This window comes from Zonotrichia albicollis, chromosome 9 (assembly GCF_047830755.1).
Source record: "Zonotrichia albicollis isolate bZonAlb1 chromosome 9, bZonAlb1.hap1, whole genome shotgun sequence".
NCBI classification, from domain to species: domain Eukaryota; kingdom Metazoa; phylum Chordata; class Aves; order Passeriformes; family Passerellidae; genus Zonotrichia; species Zonotrichia albicollis.
Window position 1 is genome coordinate 31,545,868 of NC_133827.1, and position 21,584 is coordinate 31,567,451.

Sequence of the window (21,584 nt, forward strand, 5' to 3'; positions counted from 1 at the left end):
GTGCTTGCACATGCTTATGGCCCCCAAGTTGCTTGCCATCCAAATAAACAAAATTACTACTCTGTGGGAGAAATGCTATTATTTTTTATTGTTATTAGTTAAAAACAATGGAAAACCAGGCACAAAGAAAACAAAATTATTTTTTTCCAATGACTGCACAGTGAGATTGTGACAGGGCCAGGAACTGAGTCCAGGTGTCCTGAGTCCCAGCCCAGACCTTTAAGCACCAAAATATCCTGCTCCTTGTGAATTCAAAGTGTTTTGGCAAAAGTTTCCCCAGAGTGTTTCATAACTAATGTCAGAGCTAGACACTGAATGTGTCTTACCAGTTAGGAATTTTGCTTTTATACACACTCACTGACTTAAAAATTCTCCCTAACCTTAGCAGCTGTTGGCTTCTTCGTGTTACTTGAATGTTTCTAAGGCAAATATGGAACGTGATAAATTGAAAAGCATTGAGTTGAAATGTTCTGCTTCAAGTCCACTTAGCAAACTCCAAAGGTCATCTCTGCTGTGTAGAGCCAGCAGGACTAGACACAGAGTGAGCCTTGTTTGAAAGGGATTTTCTGTTGTCTAGAAATCAGGCTCATCCTATTTCACAGGGATGGATGTTATCCAGAAGAATTAAGCCCATCCTGGGATCTCTGACTGGTTTTGACAGTTTGCTGAAAAGGATCTAGAACTAAGGGGAAAAAGAACATCCCACAGCAGACTATTGCAGGTTGTGTCTTGAGGGACCATTTCCCCTCCCAAGAGGTCTTTAGTCCCTTTTAAATCTGCACAGGGCACAGGCAGGGTGCTGTTTGTGAATAGAAATCTGTGATGTGGAAGAATGCAATTCCCCCAGGCAGCTCAAATAGTGGCTTCTTACCAGTCCTCTGGATCAGGTCAGCAGCTCACATCTCCAAAAATGTTTTGTTCCATCTTGACTGTCTCTAATTACCAGATGCAGTGGCATTCCCACAGACACTCAGCAGGACCTGAGAATTCCCTTTGTGAGATGCTCTGGTCAGTCCTTTATCCCACACCCGATGGTGTCCAGCTGCAATGAACTTTTCCAGAGTGGGATTATGTTGAAATGATCTATTTCAAAATGGAACTTATGTTTCTGAATAGGAATGTCTCTTAAAAAAAAAAAAAAACAAACAAAAAACAGACCAACCCAAACTTCTGTTCTGGAGGGGTTTTGGTTTTGTATGTGCTGTCCTGGTTAAAAATTTCTTATAGTCATTTTTCATGCCTGCTGGAAAGCCAAGGGATTATTATGGAGAGTGGTGTCCTTTGGAAAACTCCAAATGAAAGACTGGAATAGATGTTGTTTTTGCAGTAAAATCTGGCTCCCCTGCACATGTTGTCAGTCCAGAGATAATCCTTAAATCTTCTGAAGTTTACACAAGGCAAATATTTTGCGTTTCTGTGGGCACTGCAGCACAGCTGTGCTTTGGTGTGCAGGGGGGTGGGCTGGGATGCTGTGGCTCTCACCCTCATTTTGGGGACATTCCTGTGTGTTTCCTGGGCTGGCTGTGCCCTGGAGCCACTCTGCCCTGCTGCAGGGTGCAGGATGTGAAGCTCATGCTTCCCTGCAGGTCTCTGTTCCCATTCTGCTGCTGGGGTTTGTCTGCTGCGTGCCTGTGCAGGTGAGCTGCTGTACCGTGTCCCATGGATGTGCCAGGGCTTGCTGGCTCTGGTGCCTCAGGAGCAGCCTTGCAGCAGTGGCACAGGGCTTGCTGTGGGTTTTGCTGCCAAGGAGAACACTTGGGCCCAGCCTAGCCTGGTCTAGCATTAGCCCTGGCTGACAGGCTTGGGTCGGGCTGCTGATGTATCCCAGGGACCTGAGTACAGCTTGCTGGTACCCAGTGGTGTTGGCTTTCTTTCAGAAGCAAATGTTTTAGTGACTTCTCTCTTGCTAGCTCATGCAGAGGTTTCACCTGAACATCTGTTCTGCTCCTGATGCTCCCAGCAGCTGCCATGGATGTGTTTAGCACTAACAGTTCTGTTTGTTTATGAGGCTTTCTCCAGGGTGAAACTGATGTCTGGTCTCCTTCTGAATCTCTAAACACAAAATAATTTGGTATATCAAAATAAACCTCTCTTTACACCTCTGCCACCATCAGCAGAGCCTGGCCTTTTGCAGCTATACACAGCTGAGCTTAATAAATGGCCCTCAGTCCCTGTCTCCAAGCAGAAGCCTCAGCCTGGACAAAGCTCAGCCTCCAAGGCTTGTAGAGAGAGCAGTGTTTGCAGCTGCTTTCCCCTCCTCTCTCCATCTCATATCTCATGAGAGCATCTTTCCACCTGGAACTGTGCAGGGGGTTGGAGTAGCTGAGAGGATGTGTGGCTGGAACACAGGTTGGATCCCATCACCAGCACAAAGGCTGGATCCCATCACCAACAGACCCTGTTGCAGGGACTTGTCTGGGTCTCAGGAGCTCCAGCTCTTCCCATTTCTCATGTATGGGACTTTCCTCTCAATTCAGCTTTTTCCTTTAGCCTCTGCATTCAGGTTTTCCTTGGTTACCCCATCATTTCCCAATCTAGTGGTGTCTAAAGGATGTCAGAGGATGCAGCATAAACTGCTGTGTTCACCTTCTACATCACCAGTCTCACTTGGTGTTTCTCACCTTGTTACAGCTGAACAAGCTGGAGGAGGCAGCAAATGCAGCTCACACCTTCTTCATGGCGAACCCTGAGCACATGGAGATACAGCAGGACCTGGAGAACTACAAGACCACGTCAGGGAAGGCCACCTTGATTGACCAGGAGGCCAGGCAGCACATGGTGAGTCTGAGGCTGAAGAGGTGCCCACCTGAAGTATCAAGAAGTCTGGAGAGGAGAGATTAGGAGGCCAAAAGAGATTAATCTATGAATGGGGAAATTCTTACCAATACAGCAAAACAAACTCTCCCTTTCAGCATTTTCCCTTAAGGCAAGCCTGCTCCTGCCTTCTCTGGGCACTCTGCTCTTTGTTTGATTGCTACATGCCCAGCCTGGTCCCTGTGTTCAGAGTGCTCTGGGGCTCACATGGCTGTGAACACACACCAGCAGGCAGCTTTGATGGAAGCCTCCATGACATCTCAGCACCTGTGTTTCCTCCAGGACAGCTCCTGTGTGTTTCTTTTGACCTGTGTTCTCCCACCTGGGTACATGCACATGGTGGCTGTGGTGGTGAGGGTGCAGAGTGGCAGGCAAGAGTGCCAGCTGCTTCCAGCTCCACAAAGCAAAAGCCCAAGTCAAATGCCAGGGCCACTCCCAACTTCCCAATTTCACAAGACTCAGGGGAGCAGGAGTGGCTGTTGGGTGTAATTAATGGAGGTGCTCATTAGGGGCCATTCTAAAAAATGACCAATCTGTTCTCTTGGCATTTGGTGTTGTTGTTTGATGGGAGGGTAAAAACAAAAAAGCCCCAAAAAACCAAACCAAACCAAACCAAACCGAAAACAAAAAAACCCCACCCCAAACTTTTTTTTCTTTTTTTTTAATATCATGCATAATCTAGGAGTGGCACTGAGGATTCCCTAAGTATGGAGAATTCAGAAGAGCATTTAAGCAGGTTTGTTAAATTCCACTGGTCCAAAAGTCCATCGATGGTTTAAACATGGTTTGGTGCAAGCAGTTATATCTGATAGGTGTCTGCTGAGATTGTCCTGTCCCTGCCCCAGTCCCCTTGTACCTTCCTTTGAGAAGCCCTGCAGGATGCTGTGCTCCAGGCAGCATGGCCTGCTCATGGTTTGTGTTCTGCCTGCCTGCTTTGCAGGAGGACTACAGTGCTGGGGTGAGGCACTATGACAGGGAGGAGTACGAGCTGGCCATTGAGCTCCTGGAGCGTGCCCTGCAAGGATACTACTCTGAGGATGAGGATTGCCAGCTCATGTGCGAGGGACCACAGAGGTTTGAGGAGCACGAGCACCTGGATTACAAGGCTGGTCTCTACGAAGCTATTGCAGGTGAGATCTTTCTGCATTTTTAGAGTTCTCACTCTTGGCCCTGAAATGTTTTTAGTTATTGACTTTGGGCCTTTGGCTGGATTTGTTGAAGTGTCTTCCCTCCCACCTCTGCTGCTGGTGAGTAACGCTGCAGGAGGCACCTGGAAACCCAGAAAGTGCAGACTCAGAGCACAGTGAGCTAGAACATCTCATTTTGGTCCTGAACAGAAGCTGGGCTAGAAGAATTGCATTTCCAGATGCGTGGAGCATTTGCAGCTTTCTGGTAGAGCTGGAAGTTGAGGTGCTTTATCTAAACTGCTTCCATTTCCCCTGTACACAGTGTCACACACCTCCCTGGAATCCAGGCATTGCTGGCCTTTGTTTATGTTTTCTGTTTCTGAGAGCACATGAAGAGAGCAGCAGAGTTCTCTTGGCCATGCTCCAGGTGGCCAGGAAAGTTGCCAAAAAAGCTCGTAACGTGGATTTTCTCCCCATCCAAAAGGATGGATTTGTCATTAGTGGAGGCCCACCTAATTATGATCTTGACTGAAATCTCTGGAGAGAATGGAACGTTGCTGTGTAATCTTCAGATTTGCATGTGTGGCTCTGAGCCAGAGAGGATTAAAACAGTTCATTCTCAATGGAAATGAGATTACATTTAATTAGTTGTAAGGGAAGGAAGAGCAATAAATTAACGTTTGTTTGGTGACAGAAATCTTATTTATCTGCTTATGGTCTTGGAGTTGCATCAAGCCCCAAAATCTTGCTTCTTATGTGGAAAATACTTCACTCAGATGCAGAATGTTTTTTGGGTTTGCATAATTCTGTTTGTGTCGGGACAGGAAATCTAATTGAAATAACCAAGAGGAGAAACCACCAGCATACCGGATGGGAAGCTGCCCTGGTGGGGTTTGTTTACCATGCAAAAAATAGAAGTGTTGGAAAGGCTGACTTGGTCCCAGTGTGGCTGTCAGCTGATCAGGCGTGCTTTTAGAGCCTTGAGCAGGACTCCCATCAAGAGGGCAGCCTTCAGTGGCAAAGCAAGCCCAGCATCCTTCTCACTGAGAGCTGCTGCTCTTCAGGCAGGACAAACTGTTCCTGTGCTGTGCCAGCTGAGTGCAGCCCCAGTGGGCTGAGGTGTTTCTGTGCTGGCCCTTCCTGAGCATGAACAGGGCCATGGTGGTGCTCAGAGCAGGACCTGGGGGGGACAGCAGCCAGAGGGTCCCTGCAGGGGCTGAGGCTTGGCCATGTGTGCCTGGCCATAACTACCCCAAACCCCAGGACATTCTGGCACCCAAAGGAACATGGAGTTGAGGGAGGGAAATAAGATCGTTGGTACAACTGCTCTTCTCTAGGAATCAAGGTGGCTCCTTCCAGGACAGCATAATCCAAAGTTCACCCCTGGTCCAAGGCACTCAGGCTCATACATTTCAGTAGGGAGTGGGAACACATAATACACCAAGAAAAGAGAGTTTAGGTTTCTTTAAAACTCATTTCTCTTTTTAATCCCAAACTGATTTGCTCGGCTGCTGCTTGGGGTTGAAACACTCTCACCTTTTCCCCCCAAGGACAGATACATTTCAGTGAATTAATTACAGTACCAAGAAAAAGCAGTGCTTCTCAGTGATGGATTGATTATTTCAGATCTAGTATGCTTATACAGGTTTTAAATTATAGCAACATGATTTATGTCCTTTCCCTTGCTTTTGCTAATGTAATACCCTGGAAATGCATAGTAAGTCAGATAACTACTCAGACTACCTGTCAAGAGCCAAGAGAACATAGGCACTGTTCTGAGTTTTCACTTGGTTTCATTGCAAATTCCTCAGGTGGTTTTTATGGCAGCTCTAAGAAATGCTTTGGTAGCTGAGCACATGATTATTTTCAAGCCTGTGTTTGTTTCTTAAGGTTTTTAATGGTGTGCAGAGACAGAGCAAGCAAATTAGATTCCTAAGTACATTGCAGCAAAGGCTGCAAAATGGAATCAGATGTCAGTGTTGGCTTTGAAATTGTACAGCTGGTACAATGCCTATACTACAGAGTCCCACTAATTAAGAAACTTTGTTAATGGCAAATGTTTATCGTGTGCTTGTGATTCCCTGGGGGGTGGCCCATCTTTGGGAAGCAGCAAACAGGGGGATTTCTGCTGCCCAGATTTGCACCTCAGACCTTTCAGACTGGCCTTGCTTGGCTGTGCTGAGAACCTGCACCAGCCCCTCTTGGCTAAACCTCCCTGTGCCCTCTGGAGCTTTTTGCTGCAGGAAAGGAGAGGATTAAGGATGAGCTGCAGGAAGGGAGTCTGGAGCTGGATTTCATGTGGCAGCACATGTGGCCACCTTGCATTCACCTCTCTGCTTGCTTTTTCATTTGTCTCTTGGGGCTGAAGTGCTACCTGCCACCTGCAGTCCCTGCATGCTGCAGCTCCTGCCACACCAAAGAGATGCTCAAGCTCCCTCTACAGTTGAGAGAAGGAGAAAGGCATTTCTTAAAGGAGGCAAAGATATAACTGCAGCTCTGTCCAATTGGCTCTGGGGAGGAGCCTGAGCTGTCGCCACATTTTACAGAGAAGAGTAAGGCACAATTCTTCCCAAGGATTTCTGAGACTCACATTCTCTGAACCTCAGAGAAAGGGAAAACACAATTCTTATCACTTGCTGTGCCTGTGTTGTGCCAAAGTAGAATGCAATATGGAGATTGTTTATCCAAAGTGAGGATGTTTTGTGTCCTTGGCCTGTCAGGGCTAACTGTGTGTGTGTGTTGGGACTGTTGCTGACAGTCATGGGATTCTGTACAGTGTGAGCAGTTGAGTGCAGAGTGAGTGCTTGGCAGATTCAATTTAGATGAAATGTATATAGTATAGTACGATAAAGTAATTAATTAGCCTTTTGATATCCATGGAGTCAGATGCATCGTTCTCTCTCCCTCACCAACGTTGGGGTTGCCTTTGATTTACAATATGAGCTCTTTCCCTCGGTGCACACTGACCTGCCGGGCCAAAGCAGCGTGAGTTGCACATCCCTCAGCTGAGGAGTTTGAACCTCTGTCTGTCCTTGTGTGGGCACTGTCACTATCCCCTCAGCTCAGAGCAGCTCTCCCTCTTGTCCTGGCAGATCACTACCTGCAGGTGCTGGCCTGCAAGCACGACTGTGTCCGGGAGCTGGCCACGCGCTCGGGCCGCATCTCGCCCATCGAGAACTTCCTGCCCCTCCACTACGACTACCTGCAGTTTGCCTATTACAGAGGTAAAGTCCTGTCCCTCACAGCACTGCTGAGTTCTGCTCATTTTGTGCAAGTTCTTCCATGTGGGAATAAGGCTATTTCCCCCAGTGCCCACACTACAGCGATGCAGAGGCACAGTCTGAAAGAGAAGCAAAGGACATTGAAAATGGTCTCAGGTTGACTGAAATACAATTTTAAGTAGCTTTATGAAGGTGTTTCAGATCATCACTCAGGTTTTAAAAGCCCAACCTTTAGCTTAAACATTACTATTCTTTAAATAAATAATGCTTTTTTAGGGTCCTTTCATTTGCCTTTTAATATTAAAATCCTTGGGATTCATATGTTTCACATTTTCTGAAACGAACTGATACGTTTTCTAAATTAATATATAACAGACATATGACTTAGCTCAAGCTTATCCCAAGATGCCAATTTTTGACAATTACCAAATATTTTAGGATCCGCAGCAAAGTTGCAGGAGTTGACAGCATGGCAAAATGTCAGGGGTTGGCAGTGCTAAAAAATCATGCCAATTGTGTGGTTCTGTGTGCTATTTTATTATGTTTTGTTACATAAAGGAAAATAGACATCTGCTCTCTCAGGCTTTTGCTAATAACTTTTTACTGAAAAGGGCAGACTGTGCAAGGGTCAAAATTTCTATTAAAAGATAAAGATTCATCATCACAACAGGAAGAAAGCAGGAGAGTCAGTTCATGTGTGGTGTACAGGCTTCTTTATTCCTCTGCCATTTAGAGGTTTGCTGTGGTGGGTGAAAACCCCTGGGTCCTGAGAGATGCTGCACAGATGAGAGGCAGTTTGATGCCAGACAGTATCCACATCCTGCCCATCCATTTGGGTGCAATTTGGATACCATCTGGTCTGTGCATGATGGCAGAAAAGTCTTGTTTCTGTGCCTCAGTTTCCTTGCTGGGGAAGTGGAGTTGTTACGACAAAGAGGCATCAAAAGAGCCCCATGAAGTCCTGGGGTGCTGCTTCAGCTGATGGGGAGCTCAGGCTGTGCTTCCCTCCCTGCAGAGTCCCCTCTTGGGCTCTGTGTGAGCCCCCTGTGCCCCCCTGACCACTGTTTGTTCCCCCCAGTTGGTAACTATGTGAAAGCCCTGGAGTGTGCCAAGTCCTACCTGCTGTTCCACCCGGACGATGAAGATGTCCTGGAGAATGCAGGTTATTACGAGGGTCTCTTGGAAGGCACAGTGGATCCAGCCACCATCAAACCCAGAAAGGTGAGACTGAGTGACACCTCAGAGCTCTTGGTGGGAGGCTTTAACAAAAAAACCTGGTGGAAATAAAAGCAGCCTCGCAGCTTTCCCCCAGTGGGACCACTTTAAAAAGAGAAGCAGAAGTGCTGGGCACGCTGGTGATGCTGAGGTGGTGATTTTCAGGGTGCACGTTCAGAGTCACTGGACAGGGGGAGAAGCTGGTGGACAGGATTTGCTTTAAATGGGGACTTCAGCCCAGTAAAGCCTGAGCAAGGGCAGGGAGGGCAGTGACCAACAGTGTAAACCTTCCTCTTGCCCAGTGCTCCGGCGGACACACAGAGGATGAATGCAATAAAACTCCAAGCAAAGGGCAGCATCTCTTCAGGCAGAGCTGAGAAATATTTCCCAGGGGAGGCTGGGATCTCAGCATTACTCTCAAGTCTCTTAGCTTGGACTTCAGGGCTCAGCCTGTTGTGCAGACAGTAGCTCTGCTATCACAGGGTTAGGCTGGGGTCAAATAACCACACAGTGTGTGTTCCATCACTCAGCAGAACAGGCTTCCTCTCCAGTCTGGGCAGCCCTTATCTGCGGCCCTGGGGCTGCATCCCATCCCATCCCATCCCATCCCATCCCATCCCATCCCATCCCATCCCATCCCATCCCATCCCAGTCATTCCCCTCGCACCATAAACAGAGTGTTGGCAGGAACTGTTTTTTCCATTCCTTTGGGAATTCCTTGCCATCCAGGCAAATCAGGGTGAATTTGATAAAGTACTAAAAATTAAAAGCAAAATTATAAAAAGGAAAACAAGAAAAAATGTTCTTTTCCATCACAAAATGAATCTAGGAAAAAAACCCCTGAAGTTGGCAAAAACATTTAATTGTTTAGAGTGTTTTGAAGTTTTCTGTTAAAAAAATGAATTTATTTTTGCTTTGCACAATAGTTTTCTAGGAAAAATACCAGTGTTTGCAGATTTTTCATTAAAAATAAAGCCCTCTGATGGACAATTTCCAGCTGGCTAGGCTTTGGCCCCCATCCTAGCACTCTGAGTGCATCCCAGGGCCAGGCCATGGGCTCCATGGGGGGAACTGAGGCACAGCCCAGCCAGGGTCCCTGCCCCACCAGCCTGAACTTGCTCTCATTCTGCAGCTGGGGTTTCTCTGGCCAGCCTTTTGCCCAGATATTTTGAGGCTCACCAAGGTGTTCAGGAATTTCTGCCAGCTTTGGACATGTGTTTTGGGGATTCAGGCTTCCTAAATGAGTTGCTGAACACCTTCTGTCATGTATTGAGTGCCTCAGCCTGGTGCCTCGGGTTGGCCCAAGCATCCCTCAACCTGAAGAAACCAGCAGCATTGCATGGAAACCAAACCCCTGTGAAGCAGAGGGGCATTGCACTGTCCTGCAGAAGCTGGCCATGTGCATCTGCTCGTGTTTTTGTTCTCTTTGCAGGAGGCCAGAGCGCTGCTGCGGCGGCACAAGCTGGAGTCCCACCTCCTGCGGGTGGCGGCGGCCGGGCTGGGATTCGCCTACACGGAGCCGGTAACGCCTGCCTGTGCTGGGCCAGCAGCTCACGGCTCTGGGACAGCTCCCCCTGCCCCTCTCCCGTACATCCAGCCCTCTGTGGGTGACTCAGGAGCTGGGTCTTGGCCTGGTTTGTTCCCTGTAGGAAAACAGGGATGGCAAGGCAAAGGAGGCATTCCTGGGGTGAAGGAGAGGCACATACAGCCTCATGCACATTTTCAATCTGGTGAACTCAGGCCATTGCCCAAAGTTATGTGGGATGGAGCCAGAGAGGCTGGTTGATGTCCCTGGGAGTCAGGCAGAGCAGGTAATGCCCTGGCTTTTGCTGGAGCATTAGATTAAGAAGTTTGTCTTCTCTTTTCCCACAGAACTACTGGAACAGGTACGGCGCCCGCCAGGACGAGCACAGGTGAGCCACAGCTGAGCTGCAGCTTCACCATTCCCCATGGTGGGATCATGGTGGGATCATGGTGGGCTACCAGCCTGCCACTCAGGGGTACTGCCCACCCACCCAGCACACCATCCTGGTTGAATTAGGGCCCTCTGCCCTAATTGAAAATTGAAAACATTCCCACAAGAACCTTATTTTAACTGAGTGCCTCAAAACCAGCAATGATCTAGAGGGAACTTGATTGCTGAGGCAAGTTGTGCTGGTCAGATTTGTTGGTGTCTGTGCTTTGTTGGTGGAAGCTGTTGCTCTCATTACCAGAACAGCAATGTTTGCCATAGGACAGGGCTTCAGCTTGTATGGCTGTGACATTTGTACAAAGTACTGATTTGCTTGCAGTTTTTGTGTGTTAGTTTCCAAAGGGAGCAAAAGTGCAAGCTGAAGAACTTGTGGCCAAAGTCATGATGTTCCTTTTCTCTTTTGCTCCTCAGTGTCCCATCAAGCATCAGCAGTGAACCCGAGGATGGGCCCCGGCTGTCCCTGACAAAGAAACCCATGCCAAAGCCAGATCGAGAGCTGAAGGAGGGTAAGGCTGTTAAACATGTCTCAACAAAATTGGGATTTTTTTTCCTGTTGCTAGAGACTGCAGACTGCAAAGGCTGACCACTGGGTAGTGAGGGCTACTCCTATTTAAGGGAGTTCAAGTTTTGTTTAAGAGACAGACAAGTCTTCAGTGCTGCCACAGCATTTCTGGGTCTGTGGATCCCAGGACACTGCTGTGCCCTTGAACTTGTTTTTCCCACCTGCTGGGCTACTCAGTACAGAGCCCTGAGATGTGGAGCTGGGAGGCTGGGTCTTCCCCACCATGGGGAAAGCAAACCAGCAAACAGTAGTTTTCTGTCCAGGTGCTTTTGAGATCAGTGTGTTCCCTGTTGTCCAGGATGCTGGACAGAGAATGGGTGCTGGGAGCAGCCTCATGCTTTGCTAAATGTGCTGGATCTCACCATACTAGCAACCACTTCTCTTTGCAGACTAAGCTTATGATTTCATGTCCTAGCTCACATGAAATCACTTTGTTTATAAGCCTGTCAGCAGACATTTCATCTGATTTCAGCACATTTTCGGCAGCCACAGAAAATACCATAACATCTACTAAAGATAGGATTTTTTCCCTTAACAATTTTGAAAAAAAATATTGTAGCCAAGCACCAAAGCAGAATCCTTGCTGCAAAACAACAGGGTCTCAAGCCAGGAGGTGTCTTATATCTCTAGTGAGTCAGCTCCACAGCAGCAGGCAATTAAACCTCCCTGTAATGCAATGGGTGGTAGCTCTTCTTGGGGAATTTCACAGCTTTCCCGAACCCAAGTTGTGTTCAGCTGCTCAGTGTTGTGCTCAGAGTGTTGTTATCCCTTCTTTAGCTGTACATGAAATAGACAAATACCACAGGAAGATACCAAAGATCTTGCTTAAGCCAAGAGCTGGTTGAATTATATTTGTTGGCCTGTTTGCTGTTTATAACCCAGTAATTTCAGAGTCCTTCTCTCTGTTTTTATTCCTTTCTGTGCTCTTATTCTGGTTTACTTGCAGAATGTTTTTGTTTACAAAGAAAACTGAATCCATCAAAAAGGAACTGGGATTTTTGTCTGTCCAGATATTGCCTTTTTTGGTTGTTTTTTGTTTTCTTTCTCTCTTTTTACTTGGAAAAAGAAAAGGCCAAAAGAGAAATGTCATTCTAATTTTGTATTCTTCTATACTTCTACCCTTCCCCGCTTCCTCCTTTCTGCCAATTCCTTCTCTCCCAAAAGTCCAAAGAATTCCTCAGTTTCTCTGGGGTGTTTTTCGCAGAGCACAGACACAGGTCTGTCTGTGCTGGTGCTCAGAGCAGGCAGGGGCAAGGAAAGCTGGTGGGAGCACACTGTCAGTGTGGGACAAGGGTTCCGTGCCCATGGCACAGAGCTGCCCCATTTGTTCCCTGGGAGGAGCCGGGAGAAATGTTGGAAGTGTTGAGCAATGCCTTCCATGTTCATCCCTCATGTGCTTATGGCTGGGGAAGAACAGCTGAGCTGGAGAACTCAGCCCTGTGTTGGAGCATGCCAGGAGCTTGGATTTGAGAATTCTGATTCTGATCCAGCTGCATTTGCAATAAGTGTGATTATCAAGCAACAAAATCAGCACAGTGAACACCAGAAACATCCCATATTTTCCATTTCCAAGAAACTTAACTCTTCAGAAATAAAGCTGTGAGCTAATGACAGGGCTTGTGGGATTTACGTGTTCTCCATAGGCCAAGGAGACCTGCCAAGAACACAGTTTTGACTCAGTAGACAGGAAAAGTAGAAGTTACAAAAGCATTGTCACAGAGAAGTTTCCATATGCGACATGGTGGGAAGGAACTCTGCAGCTCTGTTTCCTCTATTTTGTTGCTTGTCTGTGACAACAAATAATTTTCTTCACAGTTTAGATGTATTTCATTTTTTTCCCGGAGAGACATCTGGTTTAGGCTTTCATTGTTACCATTTCTTTCCTTTTCTTTCTTTGAGGAGATGTGTGGAAGAGGCTCAAAAGACGGTGGTTTAAGGGCCTTGCTCTGGTTTTTGGATCAGTCAGATTTGATGGGGGTGGATTGAAATCTCTTGTAAAAAGCTTGCAGCAGAGGGGGCAGCTCAGAGGCAGGATGTGAGGGATGGCAGGGACAGCCCTGGCAGCTCCTTTGCCTCAGTGGAGGAGGATTATCCTGAGAGTCCTCTGGCTCGCCGACTCCCTGCCCTCCTCTTGGAGGGGAGCAATGCTTGCTGCAAGCTCAGCACCATGTGAGGCTTTCTCTGTGTATGGCAGACAAAAATCACTGAGGACAACTGCAGAGGGTAGCTTTGCATGCCAAGCCAGCAGCATCCACACAGCACAAATGCAATGGGAACCTATTGGTGTCGACATCTGGGCTGGAGAGCCAAGTTGGCCACTGTCCTTGTCTCTCCCTGTGTCCCACTGGGGTTTGGTGTTTCCAGGCTGTGGTCCCTGCATTTGTAAGGCCACTGTTGAGAAGGTAGAAAACGCTGATGCTCCTATATCAAATTGATTTCATCTTCTTGTGTGCCCATTGCTTCTGTTTCTTTTGTGACTGATGGGAGGCCACACTCTGTAGTAATCACATGCCCTCTGAACAGAGAGAAGCTGTGAGACAAGCAGAGAAGAAGGAAAACACAATTCTTATCTCGCTTGGTGTGCCTGTGTTGGGCTAAAGTAGAATGCAGTATGGAGATTGTTTACCCAAAGTGAGGATGTTTTGTTCCCTTGGCCTATCAGGGCCAGGTGTGTGTGTGTCAGACTGTCACGGGACAGTCACGGGAGAATGAGAGAGGAGTGCAGTTCTGTGCTGTTGTGAGCAAGAGTGAGTGCATGGCAGATTCAGTTTAGACGAAATGTATATAGTATAATAAAGTAGTATAATAAAGTAATTAATTAGCTTTCTGATGATGGAGTCAGATGCATAATCATTTTCTCTCCCTTTCATCAGAGTCACCTTTGATTTACAATAACACTCTGTTCTCTGCTGCAGAGCTTTTTGCCTGTCAGCACACCTGGGTGACATCAGCTGGCCTCCAGGCTCTGTACAAGATGTCCACAAGGCCAGGGCATGTTCAGCAGGATGATTTTGTGTCTCTCCTCAGGGGGCCCTCTTCTCTACAGCGATGTGAAGTTTGTCTACAACTCTGAGCAGCTGAATGGCACCCAGCGAGTGCTGCTGGATAATGTCATCTCGGAGGAGCAGTGCCGGGAGCTGCACAGGGTGGCCAGTGTGAGTGGGCAGTGTTCCTGGGCTCAGTGTGACGCCTGAATGTGTGATCAGCCCCTGGAGACCATGGGCTCATGTCTTGCTGAGTGTTACAGCTGATGGCAGGGTGCCTGTGGAGAGCAGGTGGATGCTTGTCCCCAGTGCACACCCATAACTGCAGTACAGGAGCTGCTGCTCCATCCTGGGCTGCAGGACACAGCCTGTGCAGAAAGAGCTCCTTCCCCATGTTATAACAACCCAAAGGATGCTCATCCACAAGTCTGGGTGAGCCTTCTCATTCACCATTAACTTAGGGCACTGAGGGTGGCTGAACATCCCCAGTTGGGAGCTGGGTGGTTGATATCCTGCATCTGGGCTCACAGAGAGCTGCAGCACCTTTCCACCCCAACTCACCTGGCCCGGTGAATGCAGCCCTGGGGGATTTGGTAAGAGGGTGCCATGTACTTCCATTGCAGATCCCTCTCTCCTGACACACCAGTTCACCCTCCTCTGTATTCCTGTTCTCCAGGGGATCATGTTGGCTGGAGACGGTTACAGAGGCAAAACCTCCCCCCACACCCCGAATGAGAGATTTGAAGGAGCCACTGTCCTCAAAGCCCTCAAGGTACAGCTCCTTCCTCCTTTTCCTCCTCTCCCATGCCCTCCCTCCCAGTCTGCACATGACACTGACCTCCCTTTGCCCCTCTCCTTGCCCAGTATGGCTATGAGGGCCGTGTCCCTCTGAAGAGTGCCCGGCTGTTCTATGACATCAGTGAGAAGGCTCGCAGGATTGTCCAGTCCTACTTCCAGCTCAACTCCACGCTCTACTTCTCCTACACACACCTGGTGTGCCGCACCGCCCTCTCCGGTGAGGAGCAGGGAGTTTGGGAGGGCTTCAGCCCTCCATGGGGTCTTCATGAGCTCAGAGCAGCTCTGTTGTGCTTAATGCTTAAATGGGTGGCCAAGGCTAGGCAAAGTCAGCACCCCACAGCAGCAAAAAGTGGACACTGCTGTCTCTCAGAAAAATAATTTCTGGGATGTCTCTTGGTTTTCATATCTGCAACTCTTCTATTTTCTCTTCCCTTTTCTCTTGTCTGTCCCTTCTCCTTTCCACCTCAACCCCAGCTCTCCATTTCACTTCCCTGCAGTCAGAAAAAGGCAGAGCTGTGCAGACCTGAGTCCTCAGATGTTGCCTTTTCTTTCCAGCCATTCCTTTCCTTCTCTCACCTGTGAATATCACCTGGAGTGGGGTCAGGGTAGGCTCCCACCCCATGATGGGACCCCACAGAGCATGGCATTCCCATCTCATCCATCCCTTCTCCTTCCCCCTTCCTCCACATGGCCCTGCCTAGGCCAGCAGGAGCGCAGGAATGATCTGAGCCATCCCATCCATGCTGACAATTGCCTCTTGGACCCCGAAGCCAACGAGTGCTGGAAGGAACCTCCTGCCTACACCTTTCGGGATTACAGGTAGGAAGGAAGGGAAGGAATTTGCCCGGAGACTTCTCTCCCTCTGGCTGTCCCCCACCCATGTCTTCATGGAGCAATGTGGGATCTGTCCAGGAGGTGGGGGTCAGCCTTGAGACCTCCCCAGTGCTCCCCTAACTGAGTTTTCCCACTTGCTTCCCTAGTGCCCTCCTGTACATGAACGCAGATTTTGAAGGTGGCGAGTTCATTTTCACCGAGATGGACGCCAAAACTGTGACAGTGAGTTGGTGCTGTGGGCCAAAAGCTGTTCCTCAGCAGTCCATGCCCAGTGCTCTGGGCTTCCCCAGGCAGCCTGTGGCTCCTACCTTGCAAACAGCCCATACAAAATCCTGCTGCAGAGGTGCACAGACCATCTGCTCCCTCCCTAGAGGCTGTGCCAAGCAGTAAACCTGTGGATTAGGAATTCTCCCAACCCCCAGTGCAGGCAGAGGGATGGCTGGTACTTGTCCCTGGCCTGGAAGATTGCTGAGCTGCCACCCCATCTTGTGGTCAAACATGAGCTGGTGTCTCCACACAGATGCAATGCCTGATCCAGATCTCTTGTTCCAGAGTGGGTCACAGTGGTGGATATCAGACCCTGAGAGGGATGTGGCTCAGGCATGAGCCCTCACCTCTGTTTGAGGCCATTAAGGAAGCTGGGCACCCACTTTATGGTTGGACAGAGGTCTGGGCACTATGCTGGGGTCTCTGTAGAAGCTGGAGGGTAGATTGTGTCTACTTAAGTGCTTGAGGGTTGGTTTGGTTGGCAGTTCTCCTCCCAAGGTCCTGCAGGACTCTTGTGGACTCTTGCCAAGAGAAGAAAGAAAGAGGTATTTTGACAGCAATGCCAGGCTTATCCTGGACTTCCGTGGAGTTATGCCGTGGCCCCATTGTTCTCCAGGTGGTCACCTGTAGGCTTTCCAGAGACCCCATGCCATTATGTCCTTTCTGCACGATGTCTGCACTGCAGGAGCAAGCTTCACAGCTCCCTATTTACCCCACACATTTTGCCAGCCATGCCCAGAGCTCTGCATGTCCCCCCAAGCAGCTCACCAGGTCCTGGGGTGATGCAGAGGGCTGCCCAGTAATGTCCCAAGCCCTGGGGCGTGGTGAGCCCAGCCAGGCCAGCGTGTGCAGCCCCTTGCCAGTCTGCTGTGCTGTTTCCCTGCAGGCCTCCATCAAGCCCAAGTGTGGGAGGATGATCAGCTTCTCGTCGGGCGGCGAGAACCCCCACGGGGTGAAGGCGGTCACCAAGGGCCAGCGCTGCGCTGTGGCTCTCTGGTTCACCTTGGACCCTCTCTACAGAGAGCTGGTGAGTCCCTCCATCGTGTGTGAGGGCAGCTGGGGCATACCCAGCGTCTCACAGGAGCCAGGACCATCTTACTTTCTCCAGTCTCAGTACATGTTTTCCTCCCATTACAGCCCCCACAGCAGCCCCCCCATGAGAGGAGCTGGCCCCAGGGCAGGTTCTTCCTGCCAGTCCTGGTCCTGGGCACGCATTGCCCTTGGCCCGTGGGGTGCAGTGCTGGGCTGGGGTGCTGAGTGGGGTGTGGAAAGGCCATTTCTGACACCTAGTGGCAGCAGCTGATGGATGGGGAACTCCTGCAGAGCCATCCACAGCTCAGAGTGCTGGGTGAGTCCTGCTGCAAAGTCCTCCCATAAGCACTTCAGCAACTTGAAGTCCATGGCTCTGGACACCACCCAAGATGCCTTGGAAGATCTGGGCTGTGATGCCTTTCATCAGGCACCCTCCACATTCTGTTTTAAAAAGCTGCTGTACCAGCCCCTGCCTCCCTTTGGTAGCAATTCTGCTCTGTAAAAATAAAAGATACAAGACTGAGCAATGCTAAATGCAGGGAGAATGCAAAACCCTCATTCCTTTACCTTGTGATGGAGGTGGGCTGTAAGGTTTGGGGAAAAGCTAATTTTCAGACACATACTTCAGTGTCTCCCAGTTTTTTTTTTCAGCAGAAATTCCTCCAGGTTGGTGCCTGTATGGTGGGAGATCAGCCCTGCCTGAGGATCTGGAAATCAACAAGCAGAGGGGACAGGAGGAGGGTGTGCTGTGGCAGTGGCTGCTAGTGAAGTGTGATAAGGGAACTACAGAACATCAGCTCTGCCCCAACCACTGCAGCCCTGCAGGGATGAAGGAATCAGGCATTGAGGTGGAAAGGGATTTGATTAATTTTGCCCAGCAAATCCCCAGTCTCTCCCCCATCCTCCCACCTACACTGCTGGTTCTGGGGTAAAATACTTGCTGTGTGTCCTCCCAGCAGCCTGAGCCTCACTGAATTAGCTGGAGCAGGCACTGAAGCTCTGTGTTACCATTTCTTCCCTTCCCCTCTTGCAGGAACGAATCCAGGCAGACGAAGTGATTGCAATGTTGGACCAGGAACATCTAGGACCCAGTGAAATGAACATCAACCCAAAGGATGAGCTATGAACTAGGCCAAAGACTTTTTCTATTAAATATTTATTTAATATTGTTAATCTTATTAGAACCCTTCTATTTTTGTACAGAGATGCTGTATAAATTAACAGGTTAATATGATTGTGGAGTTTCAGGAATGCCTCCTCTGTGTTTAGAACAGCTTTTGCTGGAACCCTCATCCCTGTGCCAACACCTCCTGGTGGGGCTGCCTCTGCTTCCAGCATTCCCTGTTCTTCTCTAGCACTTCTCAGGACTCATTCAGGCCCACTCTACCCCCTTGGAGAACCTAACCTTTTTTTTTTTTTTCTCAACCAAAAGTAGCTGCTTCTCTTTAGCATCTGCTAGAGAAAACTCTCAGGTGTCCTAATGCACCAGTCTTCCTGCTCTGCTTCCTACTGGGGGAAACTGGAGCACAAAAACTGGAGTTATGACTGTCTCTCACCATTTGAAATATGCCTTTTAGGGGAAAAAAAACGAAGGAAAACCCAAGTCCTAGCAAAATGGAGATTTCTCTGTAGGCATGTGGAGCTGGTGTTTGGGCATTAGATCTGAGCAGAGCTTCTGGAAATCAGCTGCTGAGCAGGGCCATGAGCTGTGCACAGGGTGAAGGGATGTGATTTGCAGCTGACTCTGGTGAAATAGGGTCTGTCACTCATGTTCAGTCCCTTCTCTTGCTGATGTCCTGGGAACTGAAGGATGCTGCTTCACACTGCATCCTTTGAGTTTCCAGCCCAGTCTGCTGCTGGTAGAACGCAGAGTTTGTAGTCACAATTTCTGAGACCCTGTTGGAAAGCAGCTTAGGAAGTTACAGTGCCATGGTGTTGGGTGGTCATGGTATAACTCTGCACTCTGGATGTCCTGGCTGCATGCTCCCATCCTGGCAGCAGATGTTCATGGTGTGGTGGTATCTGTTTGCTCAGAGAAATTCTGACCCAGCCTGAGGATGTTGCAGTGAAAGCAAGTAGTCAGGTAACTGCTGCTGAGCCAGTAAATAATTCCTCCCCAACCATTAAATTTAGTCCTGTGTGTGGGATCAGAGCAGCTCCTATCTGAGTCAGAACAGGCACTGAGTCACAGGATTTCTGTCCCAGACATAAGGGCAGCTTTTATTTTGACCCAACAGCTGCTTCTGCTGCTGGAACACAGTTCCTGAAAGCCAGGTTTCAGTAATCTTCACTTGAAATTACTGCAAGGCTGCAATCTATCCAGAAAACACTACAGGGACTTTTGCTGGAGTTCACATCCTTGAGCTGCTTTGCTCAGCTCCCTGCTGCATTGGCTCTTTCATCTGTCCTTTTCTCCTTCCCTCTGCCAGTTTTGGCATTCCCAGGACTTAAAAATCTGCCACAGAGAATTGTCTTTACTGCTGTAGCTTCTGCCTGTTCAAACCTCCCAGGCTCAGAAGCCCCCTCTTCCCATCCAGTCACTGGCTGCAAAGGCTGTAGACAAGGATTGGCTTTCTGTAGAGACCTCCTCAAAAGCTGGTCCTGGGCAAGGTAGAGGTAAACTGCATCTGGAAAAATAAATGCCCAGACTGTGAAGAGGGAACTATTACCACCTAGAAAATGCTGGAAGAGTTATTTGCTGCATCTCCTCCAATGCTGCATCTGCAGAGGAAAAGGCTCTGGCCATTCTTAAGCTACCAGCATTGCTTATTCCTTTGTTGTTATCTCCTTTCCCTCATTGATTGTTGAAAAGATTCATCAAGTTGGCTCCCCAAAGAACTGCCCACAGGTTCCTGCCTTTGAAGGGCCTTCCCTGCTTAAGTGCCTCTTCTGTAAATGCTTAACTCCATCCCTCTTTTCAAAACAGCCAGAGGAAAAGCTGGGGAGAAGAAGGGGAGGGCAGCTGTTCACTTTGGAGAGCTGACCCCCATTTCATGGTCCCTCCATATGCACCATGCTGCTGCATCCAAGGCTTGACTCTGAATGCTGCACCTTCCATGTGGGCCTGGGCTGCCATCTCCCAACTACCACTGCCCAAGTGCATCCTGCAGAGCTGCCCCTGTGCAGCCCCAGCCCTCCCAGAGGTGCCACCAGCTGCTTCTGCTGCAAGGAGAGGCGCAGGGGCTGGCACAGGTCATGGTTTGTTTGTTCCTGTGGTGGTTAGCCAGAGCTGTGTCTAAATCCAGGGAAAATAAACTGAACACATCTGGGCCTGTCTTTGTGTTTCTTCAGTCAAATAGAAGGAGAGACTGGGGAATTTGGGGTCTGTCTCATGATGGTACCTGTGCCTTTGGGGTTCCCTGCCTTACACCTGAGAGCACAGCCCCCTCTCCATGCTGGAGCAGTGAGGACTTGTGTGTGTGTGCTTTTGGCTGCCTGTCCCTGTGCCTTGCTGTGCATCCAGCTGTGCAGTAACTCCATGCTCCATGGACCTGCTCCAGGCAGTTTGGTGAACAGGAGGGACAGTCCCTGTGCCCTGCTGGGTGTTCAGGGTCACCCTGGTGAAACAGCTCTGCTGCAGGGCCAAGGAGCAGCCTCAGGGGGATGCAGCATTGCAGGACTCACTGCAAACATGCCCCAAGAAGGGAGGAGAAGACTCTGGGCTGCCTGGGCCAGGCCTTTCACCATGCTGCTCTGCCAGTGAAACCTGCTGGCAGCCTGGGCCATGCTGAAGCCAGGAAATGGCAATGCAGTAAGTCAAAGGCACTTTTCCTGTTTGTTTGTTTTTGCAGCCCTCTGCTCTGGCAAAGTCTAGCTCAGAAGTGGATTTGTATTTCTGCTGCAACAGCAGAGGTGGATGCCAAGTTCATCGGCCCTCTGTAACCTTACAGGAGCAAGTTGCAGAACTCTGGGGTATGCACCAAAATACAGCTTAGGTTTTTGCATGTGTGGTATCCAAGTGGGATGGGTTGCCACCAAGATGGCTTGGACTGAGAAGTGATTTTAACTCTTGGATTTGAGGTAGGGCCTGGCATCTGTTAGGGTCACATCCAGAGTGCCTGCAGGGCACCTGCATCCCTGCTAAAAGAAAGCTGACAACAGTACTGAGTATATACACTCCTCCTTGGTCAAATATACCCCAGGGACACCTAGTGCACTTATAATTTCATTTCCTCCTACTTGGGTTCACACTGTTACTCCTCTCCTGACCTGCCAGTCTGGTAATTGCTGTTTCCAAAAGCCCCATCATAAGCAGCTCCCCAGGGAGGCCGAGTCTGCAGTCACAGCACTGAGCTCAAAACTGATGTGCATTTCAGAGCACACCTCATGGCTCCCAGGCCAGCTCCAGGCCTCCCCACCAAAGGGAAGCACAACCCATTTAGGTGTTGGCCGTGTGTTGTACATTCCCCAGTTCTATCACCAGCAAAAGGAGCCTTTTGGATGTGGAGGTGTTTCAACCTTGCCTTAGTTCCTTGTTCACTCAGCTGTGCCCTCCCTAGTAATAATAATAATAATAAATGTAGAGTGGGATTAGCAGGGTTGATTTATGACAGTCCTTGAGGAAAAAAACAACCTACCCATAAAGGAAACATAATGGAATTTAAAAGTATTTAAAACAACAACTCAGATGGTCCTGTGTGTGTGTTTGGGTGTGGATGTGGTTTTGAAAGTGAAGCCTGTATGCTGTTAATCCATGCCAGGGGACCTCTACTCCCAAGGAGATTTGTTTTTCTTTCATGTCCAAAGGGGCCCAAGCCA

The 21,584-nt window shown here is 49.0% G+C and overlaps 1 protein-coding gene across 4 annotated transcripts in view; it reads left to right on the forward strand.

Moving 5' to 3' along the window:
- P3H2 (prolyl 3-hydroxylase 2) overlaps positions 1 to 20,095 on the forward strand; it is a 64,625-nt gene extending 44,530 nt beyond the window's left edge. Inside the window, exons 2-15 of one of the 4 annotated variants that reach the window (XM_026792065.2) lie at positions 2,632 to 2,778; positions 3,755 to 3,944; positions 7,034 to 7,165; positions 8,241 to 8,383; positions 9,810 to 9,899; positions 10,250 to 10,290; positions 10,761 to 10,855; positions 13,939 to 14,066; positions 14,572 to 14,667; positions 15,168 to 15,216; positions 15,395 to 15,512; positions 15,674 to 15,749; positions 16,681 to 16,821; positions 17,860 to 20,095. In XM_026792065.2, coding sequence (XP_026647866.2) covers positions 2,632 to 2,778; positions 3,755 to 3,944; positions 7,034 to 7,165; positions 8,241 to 8,383; positions 9,810 to 9,899; positions 10,250 to 10,290; positions 10,761 to 10,855; positions 13,939 to 14,066; positions 14,572 to 14,667; positions 15,168 to 15,216; positions 15,395 to 15,512; positions 15,674 to 15,749; positions 16,681 to 16,821; positions 17,860 to 17,952 — 1,539 coding nt within the window. In that variant the 3' untranslated portion in view covers positions 17,953 to 20,095. Of the gene's footprint in view, positions 1 to 2,631; positions 2,779 to 3,754; positions 3,945 to 7,033; positions 7,166 to 8,240; positions 8,384 to 9,809; positions 9,900 to 10,249; positions 10,291 to 10,760; positions 10,856 to 13,938; positions 14,067 to 14,571; positions 14,668 to 14,759; positions 14,911 to 15,167; positions 15,513 to 15,673; positions 15,750 to 16,680; positions 16,822 to 17,859 lie in introns of those variants that run through there. The other 3 variants (XM_005484915.4, XR_012581650.1, XM_074547217.1) reach the window with 3 other exon arrangements.
- The last annotated feature ends 1,489 nt before the right edge of the window (positions 20,096 to 21,584 follow it).